Raw genomic sequence first — 17,453 nt, forward strand, 5'->3', positions numbered from 1 at the left:
CTAAAAGTACAAAAATTAGGCCGGGTGCAGTGGCTCACGCCTGTAATCTCAGCACTTTAGGAGGCCAAGGCAGGCAGATCACCTGAGGTTGGGAGTTCGAGACCAGCCTGACCAACACGGAGAAACCTCTTCTCTACTAAAAATACAAAATTAGCCAGGCATGGTGGCGCATGCCTGTAATCCCAGCTATTCGGGAGGCAGAGGCAGGAGAATCGCTTGAACCCGGGAGGTGGAGGTTGCAGTGAGCCAAGATCAAGCCATTGCACTCCAGCCTGGGCAACAAGAGTGAAACTCCATCTCAAAAAAAAAAAAAAAAAAATTAGCCGGGCATGGTGGTGTGTGCCTGTAATTCCAGCTACTCTGGAGGCTGAGGCAGGGGAATCACTGGAACCCGGGAGACAGAGGTTGCAGTGAGATGAGATCGCGCCACTGCACTCTTGCCTGGGCAACAGAGCGAGACTTTGCCTCAAAAAAAAAAAAAAAAAAAGATAGAAACAACCCATGTCTGTCCACAGATGAATGGATAAACAATACAGAGTATATATACATACAATGGCATATATTTCAGCCTTACAGAGGAATAAGACTCTGACACATGCTACAACGTGAATGAACCATGAGAACACCATGCTAAGTGAAATAAGCTGGTCACGAAAGGACAAAGATTGTATAATTCCACTTTTTGTTTATTTGTTTTTGTTTTTGTTTTTTTTGAGACAGAGTCTCACTCTGTTGCCCAGGCTGGAGTACAATGGCGCCATCTTGGCTCACTGCAACCTCCACCTCCCGGGTTCAAGGAATTCTCCTCCCTCAGCCTCCCTAGTAGCTGGGATTACAGGCATGTGCCACCATGCCTAGCTAATTTTTGTATTTTTTAGTAGAGACAGGGTTTCACCATGTTGGCCAGGCTGGTCTCAAACTCCTGACCTCAGTTATTCACCCGCCTTGGCCTCCCAAAGTGCTGGGATTACAGGCGTGAGCTACCACGCTCAGCCTTCCACTTTTATGATTTACCTACAATAGGCAACTTCGCAGACACAGAAAGTAAAATTGAGATTACTAGGGTCTATGGGAGAGAGAAATGGGGGAGTTAATGTTTACCAGGTATAGTGTTTCTTTTAGGCAAGATAACATGGAAGATAATATTCTGGAGATGAATGGTAGTGATCACTGCAGAACAATGAATGTAAATGCTCTTTTTTGTCTTTTTTTGAAACAGGGTCTTACTGTGTCACCCAGGTTGGAATCCTATGGCTCACTGCAGCCTGGACCTCCCAGGCTCAAGAGATCCTCCCACAAAAAAAAAAAAAAAAAAAAAAAAAAAAATACAAAAATTAGCCGGGCATGGTGATGTGTGCCTTGCAGTCTTAGCTACTCAGGACGCTGAGGTGTGAGGATGGCTTGAGACCAGGAGGCGGGGATTGCAATGAGCCAAAATCATGCCCCCTCACTCTACCTTGGGTGACAGAGCCAGACTGTCTCAAAGACAAAAAAAGGCCAGGCACGATGGCTAAGGCCTGTAATCCCAGCACTTTGGGAGGCCAAGGCAGGTGGATCACTGAGGTCAGGAGTTCGAGACTAGCCTGGCCAACATGGTGAAACCCTATATCTACTAAAAATTCAAAAATTAGCCAGGCATGGTGGTGGGTACCTGTAATCCCAGCTACTCAGGAGGCTGAGGCAGGAGAATCACTTGAACCCAGGAGGCAGAAGTTGCAGTGAGCCAAGATGGTGCCATTGCACTCCAGCCTGGGCAACAGAGCAAGACTCTTGTCTCATAAAAAAAAAAGGTATTATTAAAAGATAATAATAAAGAGAGTAGTTTATTAATATATTATAATTGCTGTGATTACATATTTGTATAATATATACATTACTTAATAGGCTAGCTTTCTAGCTTAAAACTACTGACCCTAGTTGAGGGGAGTTTTCCTCTCCCCACCTATAAGGCACCTTTCCTGATCAGGGGTCTGTAAGAATGTGCAGGGACCCTGGAAAGTCTTAGATGTAAAACACGACAAGGGGCTGGGCACGGTGGCTCATGCCAGTAATCCCAGCACCTTGGGCGGCTGAGGCAGGTGGACCACCTAAGGTCAGGAGTTCCAGACCAACCTGATGAACATGGTGAAAACTTGTTTCTACTAAAATATGATATTAGGCCGGGCGCCATGGTGTCATGGCTCAGGCCTGTAATCCCAGCACTTTGGGAGGCTGAGGCGGACGGATCTTCTGAGCTCAGGAGTTCGAGACCACCCTGGGCAACATGGCAAAACCCTATCTCTTCTAAAATACAAAAAATTAGCTGGGCGTGGTGGCAGGCTCCTGTAGTCCCAGTTACTCGGGAGGCTGAGGCACGAGAGTCACTTAAGCCCCAGAGGCGGAGGTTGCAGTGAGCCAAGATCACGCTACTGCACTCCAGCTTGGGCTACAGAGTGAAACTCCGTCTCAAAAATAAATAAATAAATAAATAAAAACATAAATATAAAATTAGCCAGGTGTGGTGGCACATGCCTGTAATCTCAGCTACTTGAGAGGCTGAGGCAGGAGAATCAGTTGAGCCCAGGAGGTGGAGGTTGCAGTGAGCCAAGATCGTGCCATTGCACTCCAGGCTGGACAACAAGAGTGAAACTCCATCTCAAAAAAAAAAAAAAGAAAAGAAAAAAGAAAAAAAAAGAACAAAAACAAAACAAAACAACATGACAAGCAATATGTTAATATCTCAAGTTATTCAACCTCTCTGAACTTTGTTTTCTTCCCTTGACAATGGATAATGACAATCAGGAATTATGAATCCTGGTTTCTGCAGAATAAATCAACTTTTCATCTGAGTCAAATGATGATGATCAGGCTTCCTCCATGCTCTTGAGTTATGAGTCTTTTACATGCACAAAGTGGATGTACTGGGACAATCCTTAGAACAAGAAGCTATTTCCAACATAAATCAACAAGCCTGTTCAACCTGGGGACAGCTGCTGTTCAGATACCTTTCAAGGGCCAAGCTCTGCTAATACAGGGAGGAGATCTGCACTCTGCTGGCCTAGGAAATTGGCAGCTCTTAGAGTGGTCCTGGTAGCTTCATTCTACCAGCCGGGGACAAGTCCGCTTACAGGGAAACCCAGGGGGGTAAATGAGTGTTAACATCTCCTAGGTTTTAGTGACAGAAGGCACTGCAATTTTATTGACTAAGATCTCTCCTCCAGGTGGATGGACTCAGAAAACGAGGCTTGCAAAGTGACGTAAAAGATTGACTCACAGAAGCGTCTCTGATTCCTGGGGAAACCAGGACAACTGGTTTTTGTAGCCATTCATTGAAAAGGCAATTAGCCCACAGGAGCTGACAAGGAAGCCATTTCTGGCACATGAACTGGTCAATTGACTCTCCTTTAAGAGAGAGCTCTGGGGTTAGTGTCATTTTGATCATGTTGGCATCACCAAGTTTTAACAATATCATCATCATGATCATCATCATCATTGTCTGCTACCCATTCAATCTTTCCTTATCTTTTTTTTTTTTTTTTTGAGGTGGAATCTCACCCTGTTGCCCAGGCTTGAGCGTAATGGCACAATCTCGGATCACTACAACCTCCGCCTCCCGGGTTCAAGTGATTTTCCTGCCTCAGCCTCCCAAGTAGCTGGGATTACAGGCACGAGCCACCATGCCCAGCTAATTTTGTATATCTTTAGTAGAGACAGGGTTTCACCATGTTGGCCAGGCTGGTCTCGAACTCCTGACCTCATGATCCACCCGCCTCAGCCTCCCAAAGTGTTGGGATTATAGGCGTGAACCACCGCCCCCAGCCTTTCCTTGTCTTTTTTTAAAATTTATTTTGGTAGAGATGCAGTCTCTCGCTATGTTGCCCAGGCTGGTTTCAAACTCCTGGTTTTCAAATTCCTCAAGCCATCCCCCTGCTTCAGCCTCTCAAGTAGGTGGGATTACAGGTGCAAGCCACCATGCCCGGCTTCCTTCCCATTTTTTTTATCTCACACGTGACAAAGATTCTTTGCTTGGCCAAACTTCAGTCAGGCTTCTGAATCTTCTGCAAAGCCCGTCTGTGCACTTCCTTATTAAATTTTAGCAAAAAACCCTGCTAAGTCAGTTTAGCAAGAACGCCCCACCCTTGATATCTGATCATCTTCCATATCTGACCAGGTTCCCCATCCTCCACCATCCTCTAGGTAATATCTGGTCACCCTGCCTGCCTTCAGCAAGAATCCTGTTAGGTGGGCTTAGCCAGAATTCCCCCTTACCCCTGATGTTTCCTCTTAGTTGTTTCCATTCACTGCCCTGCTCCCTGCTCCTTGGATATAAATTCCCACTTGCCCACACTGTAAAGGCAACATATGGCTGGCTGTGGCGGTTCACTTCTGTAATCCCAGCCCTTTGGGAGGCTGAGGCAGGAGGATCATTTGAGCCCAGGTGTTCAAGACCAGCCTGGGCAACATAGTGAGACCCACCCCCTACAAAAAAATTAAAAAATTAAGTGGCTTGAACCTGTGGTCCCAGCTACTCCAGGGGCTGAGGTGGGAGGATCGCTTGAGCCCAGGAGGTTGGGGTTGCAGTGAGCTGTGATCATGTACTGCACTTCAGCCTAGGCAACAGGGCAAGACTTTGTTTCATTAAAAAAAAAAAAAAAAAAGCTGGGCGCGGTGGCTCACGCCTGTAATCCCAGCACTTTGGGAGGCTGAGGTGGGCACATCACTTGAGGTCAGGAGTTCGAGACCAGCCTGGCCAACATGGTGAAACCCACTCTCTACTAAAAATACAAACATTAGCTGGGCATGGTGGAGGATGACTGTAATCCCAGCTACTCAGGAGGCTGAGGCAGGAGAATCACTTGAACCTGGGAAGTGGAGATTGCAGTGAGCCAAGATCATGCCACTGCACTCCATCCTGGGCAACAGAGTAAGACTCTGTCACAAAATATATATATATATATATATATGTGTATATATACTTTTTTCTGGGGAGAAAAGGAAGAAGCAACATGTGGTTGCCTTTTTTGAAGAGGAAGAATTGGACTAGTTTGGTGGTGAAGGAGGCAACAAACACACATATTAAATTTCTTTTCTTTCTGGACCAGGTGCAGTGGCTCACGCCTGTAATCCCAGCACTTTGGGAGGCCAAGGCAGGCAGATCACCTGAGGTCAGGAGTTCAAGACCAGCCTGGCCTACACAGTGAAACCCCATCTCTACTAAAAATACAAAAATGAGCCAGGCTTGGTGGCGTGCACCTGTAATGCCAGCTACTCAGGAGGCTGACACAGGAGAATCACTTGAACCCGGGAGGTGGAGGTTGCAGTGAGCTGAGATTGTGCCACTGCACTCCAGCCTGGGCGACAGAGTGAGACGCTGTCTCAAAAGAAAAAAAATTGTTTTATTTCTCATGTTAAAACATGATACAAGGTGTTGAGGCATTGGCAATCAGCAATCGGCCAGGCACAATGGCTCACACCTGTAATCCCAGTACTTTGGGAAGCTAGGGTGAGAGGATGGCTTGATCTGGGAGTTAGAGATCAGCGAACATGGCAAAATCCCATCTGTACAAAAAATACAAAAAATTTAGCCAGGTGTGGTAGCTTGCATCTGTAATCCCAGCTACTCAGGGGGGCTGAAGTGGGAGGATTGCTTGAGCTTAGGAGGCGGAGGTTGCAGTGAGTCAAGTTCATGCCACTGCACTGCAGCCTGCAGTTTCAAAAAAAAAAAAAGGCAATCTTGAGATTCCAGGTAAGTTTGTGAGTGACGGTGATTCTTTATACTGTTCTATATTTATAAAATGTTATATGTATATATATATGTGTGTATATATATATATGTGTGTGTGTATATATATATATATACATTTTTTTTTTTTGAGATGGAGTCTCGCTCTGTTGCCCAGGCTGGAGTGCAGTGATGCAATCTTGGCTCACTGCAACCTCCACCTCCTGGGTTCAAGCGATTCTCCTGCCTCAGCCTCCCTAGTAGCTGGGGCTACAGGTGCGTGCCACCACGCTTGGCTAATTTTTTGTATTTTTTTAGTAGAGACGGGGTTTCACTGTGTTAGCCAGGATGGTCTCGATCTCCTGACCTCGTGATTCGCCTGCCTCAGCCTCCCAAAGTGCTGGGATTACAGGCGTGAGTCACTGCGCCCAGCCAAAATTATATTTTTTATTTTTTAATTTATCTTTTGTAGAGACAGGGTTTTGCTATATTGCCCAGGCTGGTCTTGAACTCCTGGCCTCAAGCACGCCTCCTGCCTCAGTTTCCCAGAGTGTTGCAATTATAGGCATGATCCACCATACCCAGCCTTAAATTCTCAAAAAAATTCCCCCTTTCCCAACTCTACTCCTGCCTCAAACAAATGTAATCAAGGAAGACAGAAAAAATATTTTGGTAAAGACTTGGGAACCCAGGCTGAAGTCCGAAAGTCTGAATAATTTCACATGGGATCTTTTTTTTTTTTTTTTTTTTGAGGCAAGGTCTTGCTCTGTCGTCCAAGCTGGAGTGCAGTGGTATGAACAGGGCTTGCTGCAGCCTCAGCCTCCTGTACTCAGGTGATCCTCCCACCTCAGCCTCCTGAGTAGTTGGGACTACAGGCATAAGCCGTTGCACCCTGCGTTAACTTTTTACTTTGAAATAATTACAGACTCACGAAAAGTTGCAGAAATAGTAGAGAGATCCCAAGTACCCTTCACCTAGCTTCTCCCAACAGTAATATCTACCATAACTATAGTACACTATCAAAATTCAGGAAATTGTCATTAAGACAACACAAGTAACTAGACTACACACTTTACTTGATCTCACTTGTTTAACCTTTTATTTTTGACTTCTTTAAGCTACAAAAGCAATTTGTCCATCAATGGATAAACAAACTGTGGTAAAATCCATACAATAAAATATTAGCCATTAAAAGGGATGAAGTGGCCGGGCGGGGTGGCTCACACCTGTAATCCCAACACTTTGGGAGGCCAAGGCAGGCAGATCACAAGTTCAGGAGTTCGAGACCAGCCTGGCCAACATAGTGAAACCCCATCTCTACTAAAAATACAAAAATTAGCCAGGCATGGTGGAGCATGCCTGTAGTCCCAGCTACTCGGGAGGCTGAGGCAGGAGAATCGCTTGAACCTGGGAAGCAGATGTTGTGGTGAGCCGAGATCGCACCACTGCACTGCAGCCTGGGCGACAGAGGGAGACTCTGTTTCAAAAAAAAAAAAAAAAAAATGGGATGAAGTACTGATGCCTGCTTCAATATGGATGAACCTTGAAAACATTATGCTAAGTGAAAGAAGCCTGCCAAAAAAGGTCATAGTGCTATTGTGATATAGTAAGAGATATATATTTGGGCTCTGCCCCCAGTTTCTGGCACAGAGGTTCTAAAACTCTTGACATTTCCTGAGCAATAGAGGTGCTACGTGCATCATTTGTTCTAATATTTGGTATTTGACCCGAGTTCCTGACACAGAGCTCCTAATCCCTTGGCATTTCCTAGGTGAAAGGAGTGTCTTTTGTTCTAATGATGCAACTCTTTTTTTTTTTTTTTTGAGACAGAGTCTCACTCTGTCGCCCAGGCTGGAGTGCAGTGGCATGATCTTGGCTCACTACAACCTCCACCTCCCAGGTTCAAGTGATTCTCATGTCTCAACCTCCTGAGTAGCTGGGGTTACAGGCATGCATCACCACGCCTGGCTAATTTTTTTGTATTTTTAGTAGAGACAGGGTTTCACCATGTTGGCCAGGCTGTTCTCAGACTCCTGAACTCAAGTGATCCGCCCACCTCGGCCTCCCGAAGTGCTGGGATTACAGATGTGAGCCACTGCGCCCGGCCTAATTTTCGTACTTTTAGGAGAGACGGGGTTTCACCACGTCGGCCAGGCTGATCTTGAACTCCCAACCTCAGGTGATCTCCTTGCCTCAACCTTCCAAAGTGCTGGGATTACAGGCATGAGCCACCGCACCCGGCTGGCTATTATATCTTTAACACATCTCCAAGGTTTCCTAATCTCCATTTTGAACAGAGAGGGCTTCAGCAGGTAATAGTATCTGGCCTAAATGTATTTTGTTTCTTTTGTATATGTTTTGTTTTGTTTTTTGTTTCCGTTTTTTTTTTTTTTTTTTTTTTTGACACGGAGTCTCACTCTGTTACTCAGGCTGGAATGCCGTGGGGTGATTTCAGCTTACTGCAAACTCTGTCTCCCAGGTTCAAGCGATTCTCCTGCCTCAGCCTTCCAAGTAGCTGGGATTACAAGCGTGTGCCACCATGCCCAGCTGATTTTTGTATTTTTAGTAGAGACAGGGTTTTGCCATGTTGACCAGGCTGGTCTCAAACTCCTGACCTCAGGTGATCTGCCTGCCTCAGCCTCCCAAAGTGCTGGGATTACAGGCGTGAGCCACCGCACCCCGCCTAATGATGCAACTCTTGATGGGCTCCTAGAAGATGACTGGTCACCATAAAGGCCAAGTCATGATTAGAAGCTTGGAACTTTTAGCCCCACACCCAACCTCTCGGGTGGGCAGAGGGGCTGAAGTTGAGTTAACCAGCAACGGCCAATGATACAATCAATCATGGCTACGTAGTGAAGCCTCCATAGAAACCCAGAAGGACAGGGTTCAGAGAGCTTCTGGGTTGCTGAACATGTGGAGGACCCTGGAGGATGGCACACCTGGAGACAGAATGGGAAGTGTGTGCCCCTTCCCAGCCCTGTGCATCTCTTCCACGTGGCTGTTCATCTGTATCCTTTGTAATATCCTTTATGGGTAACTGTAAGTAAAGTGTTTCCTTCAGTTCTTTTTTTTGAGACGGAGTCTTGCTCTGTTGCCCAGTCTAGAGTGCAGTGGGGCACTTGGCTCACTACAACCTCTGCCTCCCGCGTTCAAGCAATTCTCCTGCCTCAGCTTCCTGAGTAGCTGGGATTACAGGCACCCACCACCACATCCGGCTAATTTTTCTATTTTTTTAGTAGAGACAGGGTTTCACCATGTTGGCCAGGCTGGTCTCAAACTCCTGACCTCAGGTGATTCTCCCTCCTCGGCCTCCCAAAGTTCTGGGATTACAGGCATGAGCCACCGCATTCGCCCTGTTTCCTTGAATTCTGTGAGCCACTCTGGCAAATTACCTGAAGCCGTGGAGGGGGTCATGGGAACCCCCAATTCATAGCCAGTTGGTCAGAAGCACAGGTCACAATGTGGAACCTGTTATTGGCATTGGAAATGGGGACAGTCTTGTGGGACTGATCCCTTAACTTGTGGGATCTGTCCTAACTCTGGTTAATGTCACAATTGAGTGAAATGATTGCTTATCCTGTTGGCGTCTGCTGAAGAATTGGTTGGTGGTGGGTAGAAACTCCCTCACATACTGGTGGAGTACAACTGGCCCTTAAACAGCGTGAGCCTGAACTGCGAGGGTCCACTTACACATGGATTTTTTTTTTCAATCAAATGGGGATCAAAAAGACAGGATTCTCAGGATTCAGGAACTCAAGTGTAGGGAGGGCTGACCTTTCACATACACAGTATAGATTGTGGGATTTTAGTATGGTTGGATTTTGGTATCTGAAGGGCTCCTAGAACTAATCCCCTTCCTCTACCCAGAGAGGACTGTACTCTGTGTTGAGTGGTGACTTGTGTGTGAGAGTACGAAAAACTCTGATTTTTCCTAAGTTTTCTAAATTATTAGTCCTGGGGCGGGGTACGGTGGGTCACACCTGTAATCCTAGCACTTTGGGAGGCTGAGGCAGGAGGATCACTTGAGGTCAGTAGTTCCAGATCAGCCTGGGCAATATGGTGAAACCCTGTCTCTACTAAAAATACAAAAATTACCCGGGATGGGGGGGGGTTGTGGCGGGCATCTATAATCCCAGCTACTCAGGAGGCTGAGGCAGGAGAATCACTTGAACATGGGAGGTAGAGGTTGCAGTGGGTGAAGATTGCCCCACTGCACTCCAGCCTGGGCAACAGAGCAAGACTCCATCTCAAAAAATAAAATTAAATTAAATTTAAATAGCTGGGTGCAGTGGCTCACGTCTGTAATCCTAGCACTTTGGGAGCCCGAGGCAGGCAGATCACTTGAGATCAGGAGTTTGAAACCAGTCTGGCCAACAAGGTGAAACCCTGTCTCTACCAAAAAACAATACAGGCCAGGCACGGTGGCTCACGCCTGTAATCCCAACATTTTGGGAGGCTGAGGAGGGTGGATCACAAGGTCAAGAAATTGAGACCATCCTGGCCAACATGGTGAAACCCCGTCTCTACTAAAAATACAAAAATTAGCTGGTTGTGGTGGTGCACACCTGTAGTCCCAGCTACTCAGGAGGCTGAGGCGGGAAAATCGCTTGAACCTGGGAGGCGGAGGTTGCAGTGAGCCAAGATCACACCACTGCACTCCAGCCTGGGCAACAGAGCGAGACTCTGTCTCAAGAATAATTAAAAAATAAATAAATAAATAAATAAAAAATAAATAAATAAATAAAATTATTAGCCCTGTGTCTCAGCAGTCTTAAATGAGTATCAAAGGACAGTATCATTCCAGCTAAATTGATTAAGCACTTTTTATATACCGGGCATTATACTAGGCAGTGGAAATGTAAAGAAGATTAAGGTAAGACCCTGCCCTCAAGTTGCTCCGTCTTAGCACAACTAACAAGAAAGATTTTTCCCTTTCCTGCTGGAGCTCTGTTTGGCAGGTCAAAGCTTTGGAAAACCAATGGAGTGGGTTTTTTCCTGAATATCCATAATTATCCTATTCAGAGACAAGGAAATTAATGACATCAACTGCTTTTCTAAGCAGCAGTCTGAGCAGTTTCTGCCTTTGTCCCTCGAAAAAGTACCAGGCAGAAGAAACTCTGCTAATTCAATTAGATGTGAAGAACTAACCTATGAGAAAGGATCATTCAGTGCTGTAGGGGTGCTACATAGAGGAGAGTAGTATTCAAAGACAAAATGCTTAGAGAAGGATGTGTAATTCATTATTTGAGTCAGCTGATTGTGTTGACATTAGGAGTGGGTGGGTGGGGAGTGAAAATCTGGAAAGAGAAGACATTTCATTTAGAACACATTGTACTTTTCTTGTGAATATAAGATGAAAATCTTTTATTCAATAGCAATATAGGTCTCACATAAATGAAGTTCTAATTTTTATAACAGTTGTTAAGTTCTCTGTAAATCTGACAGTCACTTAATACCAACTTTAAAATGGACATTGTTAAGTATGATTCAGTGGGGTCTTCAGGTATAATAATAGGCTATAACCAAAACTTCCTATTAAGCAGAGGCAAACTCGGCCGGGTGTGGTGGCTCACACCGATAATCCCAGCACTTTGGGAGGCTAAAACGGGTGGATCGCTTTTTTTGTTTGTTTGTTTTTTGAGACGGAGTCTCGCTTTGTCGCCCAGGCTGGAGTGCAGTGGAGGGATCTCGGCTCACTGCAAGCTCTGTTTCCCAGGTTCACTCCATTCTCCTGCCTCAGTCTCCCGAGTAGCTGGGACTACAGGCGCCCGCCACCAGGCCCGGCTAATGTTTTCGTATTTTTAGTAGAGACGGGGTTTCACTATGTTAGCCAGGATGGTCTCAAACTCCTGACCTCGTGATCCACCCGCCTCGGCCTCCCAAAGTGCTGGGATTACAGGCCTGAGCCACCGCGCCTGGCCGCTTTTTTTTTTTTTTTTTTTTTTTTTTTTTTTGAGACAGAGTCTCGCTCTGTCGCCCAGGCTGGAGTGCAGTGGCGCGATCTCGGCTCATTGCAGGCTCCGCCTCTCGGGTTCACGCCATTCTCCTGCCTCAGCCTCCGGAGTAGCTGGGATTACAGACACCCGCCACCACACCCAGCTGATTTTTTGTATTTTCAGTAGAGACAGAGTTTCACTGTGTTAGCCAGGATGGTCTCAATCTCCTGATCTCGTGATCCGCCCACCTCGGCCTCCCAAAGTGCTGGGATTACAGGCGTGAGCCACCGCGCCCGGCCTAATTTTTGTATTTATAGTAGAGACGGGGTTTCACCATATTGGCCAGGCTGGTCTCGAACTCCTGACCTCACGTGATCCATCTGCCTCAGCCTCCCAAATTGCTGGGATTATAGGTGTGAGCCACTGCGTCTGGCCGGTATGTGTTTTTTTAATCCATAAAGCTTGGTAGTTTAATATTATATTCAAACTACTGTAGCCTAGGACTCGTTTGAAAAATACTTGACAGCTTCGTTTTTGACCTCATTAGGCTGAGTTCTCTTTTATCTTTACAATACAGATGTTTAAAATTAAAATACAGATCGGCCGGGCGCGGTGGCTCACGCCTGTAATCCCAGCACTTTGGGAGGCCGAGACGAGCAGATCACGAGGTCAGGAGATCGAGACCATCCTGGCTAACACGGTGTAAACCTCGTCTCTACTAAAAATACAAAAAAATTAGCCGGACGTGATGGCGGGAGCCTCTAGTCCCAGCTACTGTGGAGGCTGAGGCAGGAGAATGGCGTGAACCCGGGAGGCGGAGCTTGCAGCGAGCCGACATAGCGCCACTGCACTCCAGCCGGGGCTACAGAGCAAGACTCCGTCTCAAAAAATAAAAAAATAAAAAATAAAATTAAAATACAGATCTAGATCTGGATTTTGTTAGTTTTTTTTTTTTTTTAACAACCTAAGGTTGTTCAGAAACGTCTATTCTATGTATGTACTTCTTTAGTCTGTAATTTCTAGGCAGATTAGTTGCACCGTCTAGACTCCTTTCAGAAAAATACCAACAATATGTTTTTCTCTGTCTTGGGCTCCACATGGGTGAATTACAGGAAAGCTTAACAGGTACTCAGAGCAACATTTTTTCCTACTTCATGAAGGGCCTAAATGCGAACTCTAAGTATTTCTCTTTTGCTTTTGTTCTTTTCCCAGGTTTACCTAATCTGTAAGTGTAAGATGCAGTCAATGAAAAGTACTATGGGAATTCTTGAGCAAATCAGACCATTCAAAAGGAAACCACTTCACCTAATGGTGCATAAGGAAGCTAGACTCACCAAAATAACCCTGTTAGGTACAGCCGGATACACCATGGAATACGGCAACCCTCTGTTTAATTTGCAAACCCTTTGGCAGGGAGGAGGAAAGGATGGAAAAATTTGGGTGAAGGCTTTATATGACTAGTCAAACAAACAGTGAGTCATTGAAAGTTTCCAGTTAACAATCCCTTCTGCCTGGGCAGAGCCTGGGCCCCAGCGCTTTATGAGCCACACTGCAGTTTTAAGCTGGAACATCTCACGGTTTTATTGTTTCTTCCACGAAATGATTACATAAAAAGAAATCAGCTTTGCAATCTGCACCGACTTTGAAATGAAGGGCAAAATCTGGTTGGGGTGAGGAGAAAGAAGGTGGAAAGAGAATAAGGTAGGGAGACTGTGAGGCAGAGAACGCAGGAAAGGTGGTGAAAAGAGAGTACAGGAATTTTCGGGAGCTGAGTGTATTTTTCTTCCCCACGTTATAGATGCTGTCCGTTTTCCCGCAGCCTGTGTCCAACAGGCCAGAGTGGACCCCTCCTATGGGCTACAATACTCTCGGTCTTCGGCCCAGCCCAGAGCTGCACCAACCAGGGCCTGCCGCTGCCCCCCCACCAGGTGACAGGTGGGGCCGCCGAGCGGCCACCAGACCTCCGCCTCCTCGCGTTGCCTGCCGGGAGCCGGAGCCGCTTCCGGTTGCTCCCTGTCCCTGAACTCCGACTCCCGTCGGCCCCCGGGAAAACCGCAGCGGGCTAGCGCGGGCGCTGCCGGAACTTGTAGTTCCTCTTCCCGCCGCGCTAAATAGCTGGAAACGGGGGCGGCCACAACAGAGAACTACCGAGGCGAAGGTACGGGTGGCGGCGAGGGGTCAATCTGCGCCGAGCGTGGGGTTGGCTGTGAGGCCGTCGGAGGTGGTTGGGTGGGAGGAGATCCGCTCGCACACACGAGGAGGAGGGTTGAGCCGCCGCCGCCGCCGCCTCTGTCGTCGTCGCGAGTGTGGAGTCGGGACTGGAGCTGCTGCCGCGGCGACGCCGGGGATCTTTGTCGCTAGCTCCCAGCCCTTCTGCCCCGCCGCCTTCCCTCGGTCAGCGCTGCCCACTCCTCCCCGGCCGGGCGCCCCTGCCTCCATTTCCCGCTCTCTGTCCACCACACACACGGCCCCCCCGATCATGGATCCGGGCAGTGGCGGCGGCGGCGGCGGCGGCGGCGGCGGCGGCGGCGGCGGCGGCGGGAGCAGCAGCGGCAGCAGCAGCAGCGACTCGGCGCCTGACTGCTGGGACCAGGCGGACATGGAAGCCCCCGGGCCGGGCCCGTGCGGCGGCGGCGGCGGCTCCCTGGCGGCGGCGGCCGAGGCCCAGCGGGAGAACCTCAGCGCGGCCTTCAGCCGGCAACTCAACGTCAACGCCAAGCCCTTCGTGCCCAACGTCCACGCCGCCGAGTTCGTGCCGTCCTTCTTGCGGGGCCCGGCAGCGCCGCCACCCCCAGCTGGCGGCGCCGCCAATAACCACGGAGCCGGCAGCGGCACGGGAGGCCCTGCGGGTAAAGGCCCGGGACGCGGGGCAGCCCCGGGGACGCGGGAGGAAGCCAGGCCGGGCGCCGGAGCCCACATGGCGTAGGGGTGCGGTCCGGGGGCGCGCGGCCCTGGTGCCCGGCCGGCACGTGGGGCGCTGACAGTGGCGCCGTCCGCCTGGGTGGGGCGCCCGGAGCCCAGGAGCCGGCCTGCGCGGGGCGGCCCGCGGCGGTGGCCGGGCGGGGAGCGGACAGCGGGCAGCGCGCCCAAAGACCCGGACCCGAGTGCCGCCCCTCCGCGCCCCTGCCCTGCTCTGGAGTCCGCAGTTACTCCCTTGAGATGGGAACCGTATGGGACGGAGTGGGGGCCGCGGCGGATCCCTGCCACGAGGCGCAGAATGAGGACAGATGGAGCCAGGAGTCAGTTGGGTGGGCGTTTAGAGATCCGAGGAGTTGGGGAGGACAAATGCCCGAGTTTTCCTTTCACCTTAGGCCCAGCCGAGAGAGCGTCTTCTGCTGCGTTTTCTACTATTGAAACTGTAATTACGGTTTAAATTATCCGTGGCCCCGAACCGTCCTGAAGGAATCCCAAGATGCATTGCAGCCTTGTGATCGGGCAGAAACTTGGCTATCAATACCAAGATCTGTTTTACCCTTAGCATTGTGTACGCTTCTAAAGTTTACAAAGTGCCACAAAGTTAGGATTCCTCACTTAATGTGTGATCGGAGACTATATTGATTTGTGTCTTTTTAAAGTGAAGCTTACACTTTTATCCTTTGTCAGCGACACGTTTAGAGAATTTTCATTGCTGTAAAATCGTTGACCTTATTCAGATTGCTTGGAATAACTCACTGTGTTCGTGTGTCAGTCATTCAGTCTATTTCTTCAGACACTTGAGCATTTGTTATAATTTAGTAGTTGTCACGTGTCTTTCTGACCGTAGCTGGTAGACATACATTTTTTAATCCATAAAATTTCGAGTTAACTTTGGTTTTTAAACATCTTCCCGTACTTAGGGGTTGCTTAAGTGGTAGGTAGCATGCTTGCAGGTGCTGACGTTGTAGGAATAGCAAATGAGTGAACTTACGTATTCTCATCATGGTGCTTATTTTGTGGTAGCTAGCATGCTTTCAGGTACTGATTTTGTAGGAATGTCAAATGAGTGAGCTTAAGTATTCTCTTCCTAATAGTGCTTATTTTAGGAACTATCAGTGTTTCCTTAAAGAGAAAATGAAAAAGGAAGGAAAAGGCTGAACGTCCTTTCATCGTTTAGCCAGGACATTAGTGGGCTGGGTCATGACATCCAGCGCATTTTAAGTGAGAACACATTGTTGATTTCTCTCTTTAAAGTTCTGTATTGTAGTGGTTCTTAGATAAGCGGATATTATAAAAGTGCTCCAGGAGTTTGCTTTCTACAGAAATTTTGTCACCGTTCGCTCTTTCTTGGTAAAAGGATAGCGATTGGAGAAACACTGATGATGTATGTACGTCAACACGGTTGATTTGGTGGTTTTGTTGACAGTGGCATTTCTTTTATTTGTGTGAGTGGTTGATGTTTTCTTTTGAGGAGATCGAGCACGTTCAGGGTGGTACGGCCGTAGACGATGTTTTCCTTTTGAATAAGGAAGTTTAGCTTGTAAATCTTGACTTACATCAAGCCATTTTGACTGCCTAACCTAGTTCACTTCTCAGCTCCTAAAAGTGCCCATTCCCTACCTTACTTTGCAGATTCCGTTTATCCAGCCATTTTCTTTCTTAGCTCTTCCTCCTTTCTGTGGAACCACGAGCACCACTCTGACTAGACTCAGGACTCCATTTACAGCCTGTCCAGCCAGTCATCCGGGGATAACCAACCTTGGTCTAGAATGGTCACTGTTGGTGACTTGGTGACTAGGTATTACCTCTTATGCAGGCTTTCTGTCTTCCTGATAGTTGCTAATTTGTAGTTACACCTAATCTTTTTGTCTTTGACAATGCTAGAAGTTGGAGATACGAAAACCTGTAGGGAAGTAGCTGTCAGTAAGAAAATCCCTACATCACGGTCAGCTTTCTTGTTTTTAATCAAAAAACTATTTTGGTGTTACTGACTTTACCAGTTGCTTCTACCAAAATGCCAGTTAATGTATTTAAAAAATTAACCTATGTAGGATGTCTATTTGGAAAAGAACTGATTTTCTAAATTGAGGTCCAGGGTTATATTGGGACTGTTGGATTATGGACTATTAAGTCCATAAAAAGCCAGCATCAGAGAACAATCAGTGCTTATAAAAAGCAGGGGGATAAATAGGAAATAACACCTGGATTGGAACTTACAAAGGGGGAACCAAAAAGTTTGCAAGGTTTTTTGATAGCGAGGAAGTGGACAATAGGGATAGCACGTTTTGTTCTTTAGTTAAGCCATAGCTGAAATTTGTGATGAGTGTGTTTTTAAACTGCATGCCGGGAAAGCTGTTGAAGGAGCCTGGAGAGTCAGACCTTGGGATTCAGTATTGACCTTGGATCTCTTTGAAAACTAAAGAATATAGGTTCCTTAAGAAATAATTAAGTGGAACCCATTTAAGTGTAATTAAGTGTAATTCATTTAAGCACAGTTCTCTAGAGCCAAGTAAATTGGCCAAGAGATTCTCCTTAAAAATTGAGGTCCCCAAATGAATGAAAATATAGAAGACAAGGCTTAATGTATATTAGAACAAGCACTTTCTCTGATAGGATGTATTTAAGTTGCAATTTGCACCTAGTTTTTTTATTGTTAGATAAGAAACTGGTTTAGTGATTTTAGGGTTACTTGGACTTTTTAGAACAGCCAGAGCTTCTAAAGTAATGATGTGGTGTTCTTTGCATCATCCCACCTTTAATGTTTCTGAGAACTCAGTGCCATTAAGAAATAAGCATGGAATAAAACCAGCAGCCCTCAGTACTTACTTGGAGGAGGCACTGTCTCCAAAACTTAGCAGATTGTATTGTGGAACTTGAATTTTAAAGAGAAACGTTCT

At 47.2% G+C, this 17,453-nt stretch overlaps 2 protein-coding genes across 5 annotated transcripts in view; one reads left to right on the plus strand and one right to left on the minus strand.

Moving 5' to 3' along the window:
- Positions 1-17,453, minus strand: part of TNFRSF17 (TNF receptor superfamily member 17) — a 151,829-nt gene that overhangs the window by 79,407 nt on the left and 54,969 nt on the right. The gene's annotated exons all lie outside the window — the stretch shown is intronic.
- Positions 13,779-17,453, plus strand: part of GSPT1 (G1 to S phase transition 1) — a 41,213-nt gene continuing 37,538 nt past the window's right edge. The window contains exon 1 of one of the 3 annotated variants that reach the window (XM_054534734.2): positions 13,779-13,798. Coding sequence is in view for 2 of the 3 variants with exons in the window: in XM_024241428.3 (XP_024097196.2) it covers positions 14,120-14,489 (370 nt within the window). In the remaining variant the exon portion in view is untranslated. Of the gene's footprint in view, positions 13,799-13,888; positions 14,490-17,453 lie in introns of those variants that run through there. The other 2 variants (XM_024241428.3, XM_003780455.5) reach the window with 2 other exon arrangements.

This window comes from Pongo abelii, chromosome 18, assembly GCF_028885655.2.
Source record: "Pongo abelii isolate AG06213 chromosome 18, NHGRI_mPonAbe1-v2.0_pri, whole genome shotgun sequence".
NCBI classification, from domain to species: domain Eukaryota; kingdom Metazoa; phylum Chordata; class Mammalia; order Primates; family Hominidae; genus Pongo; species Pongo abelii.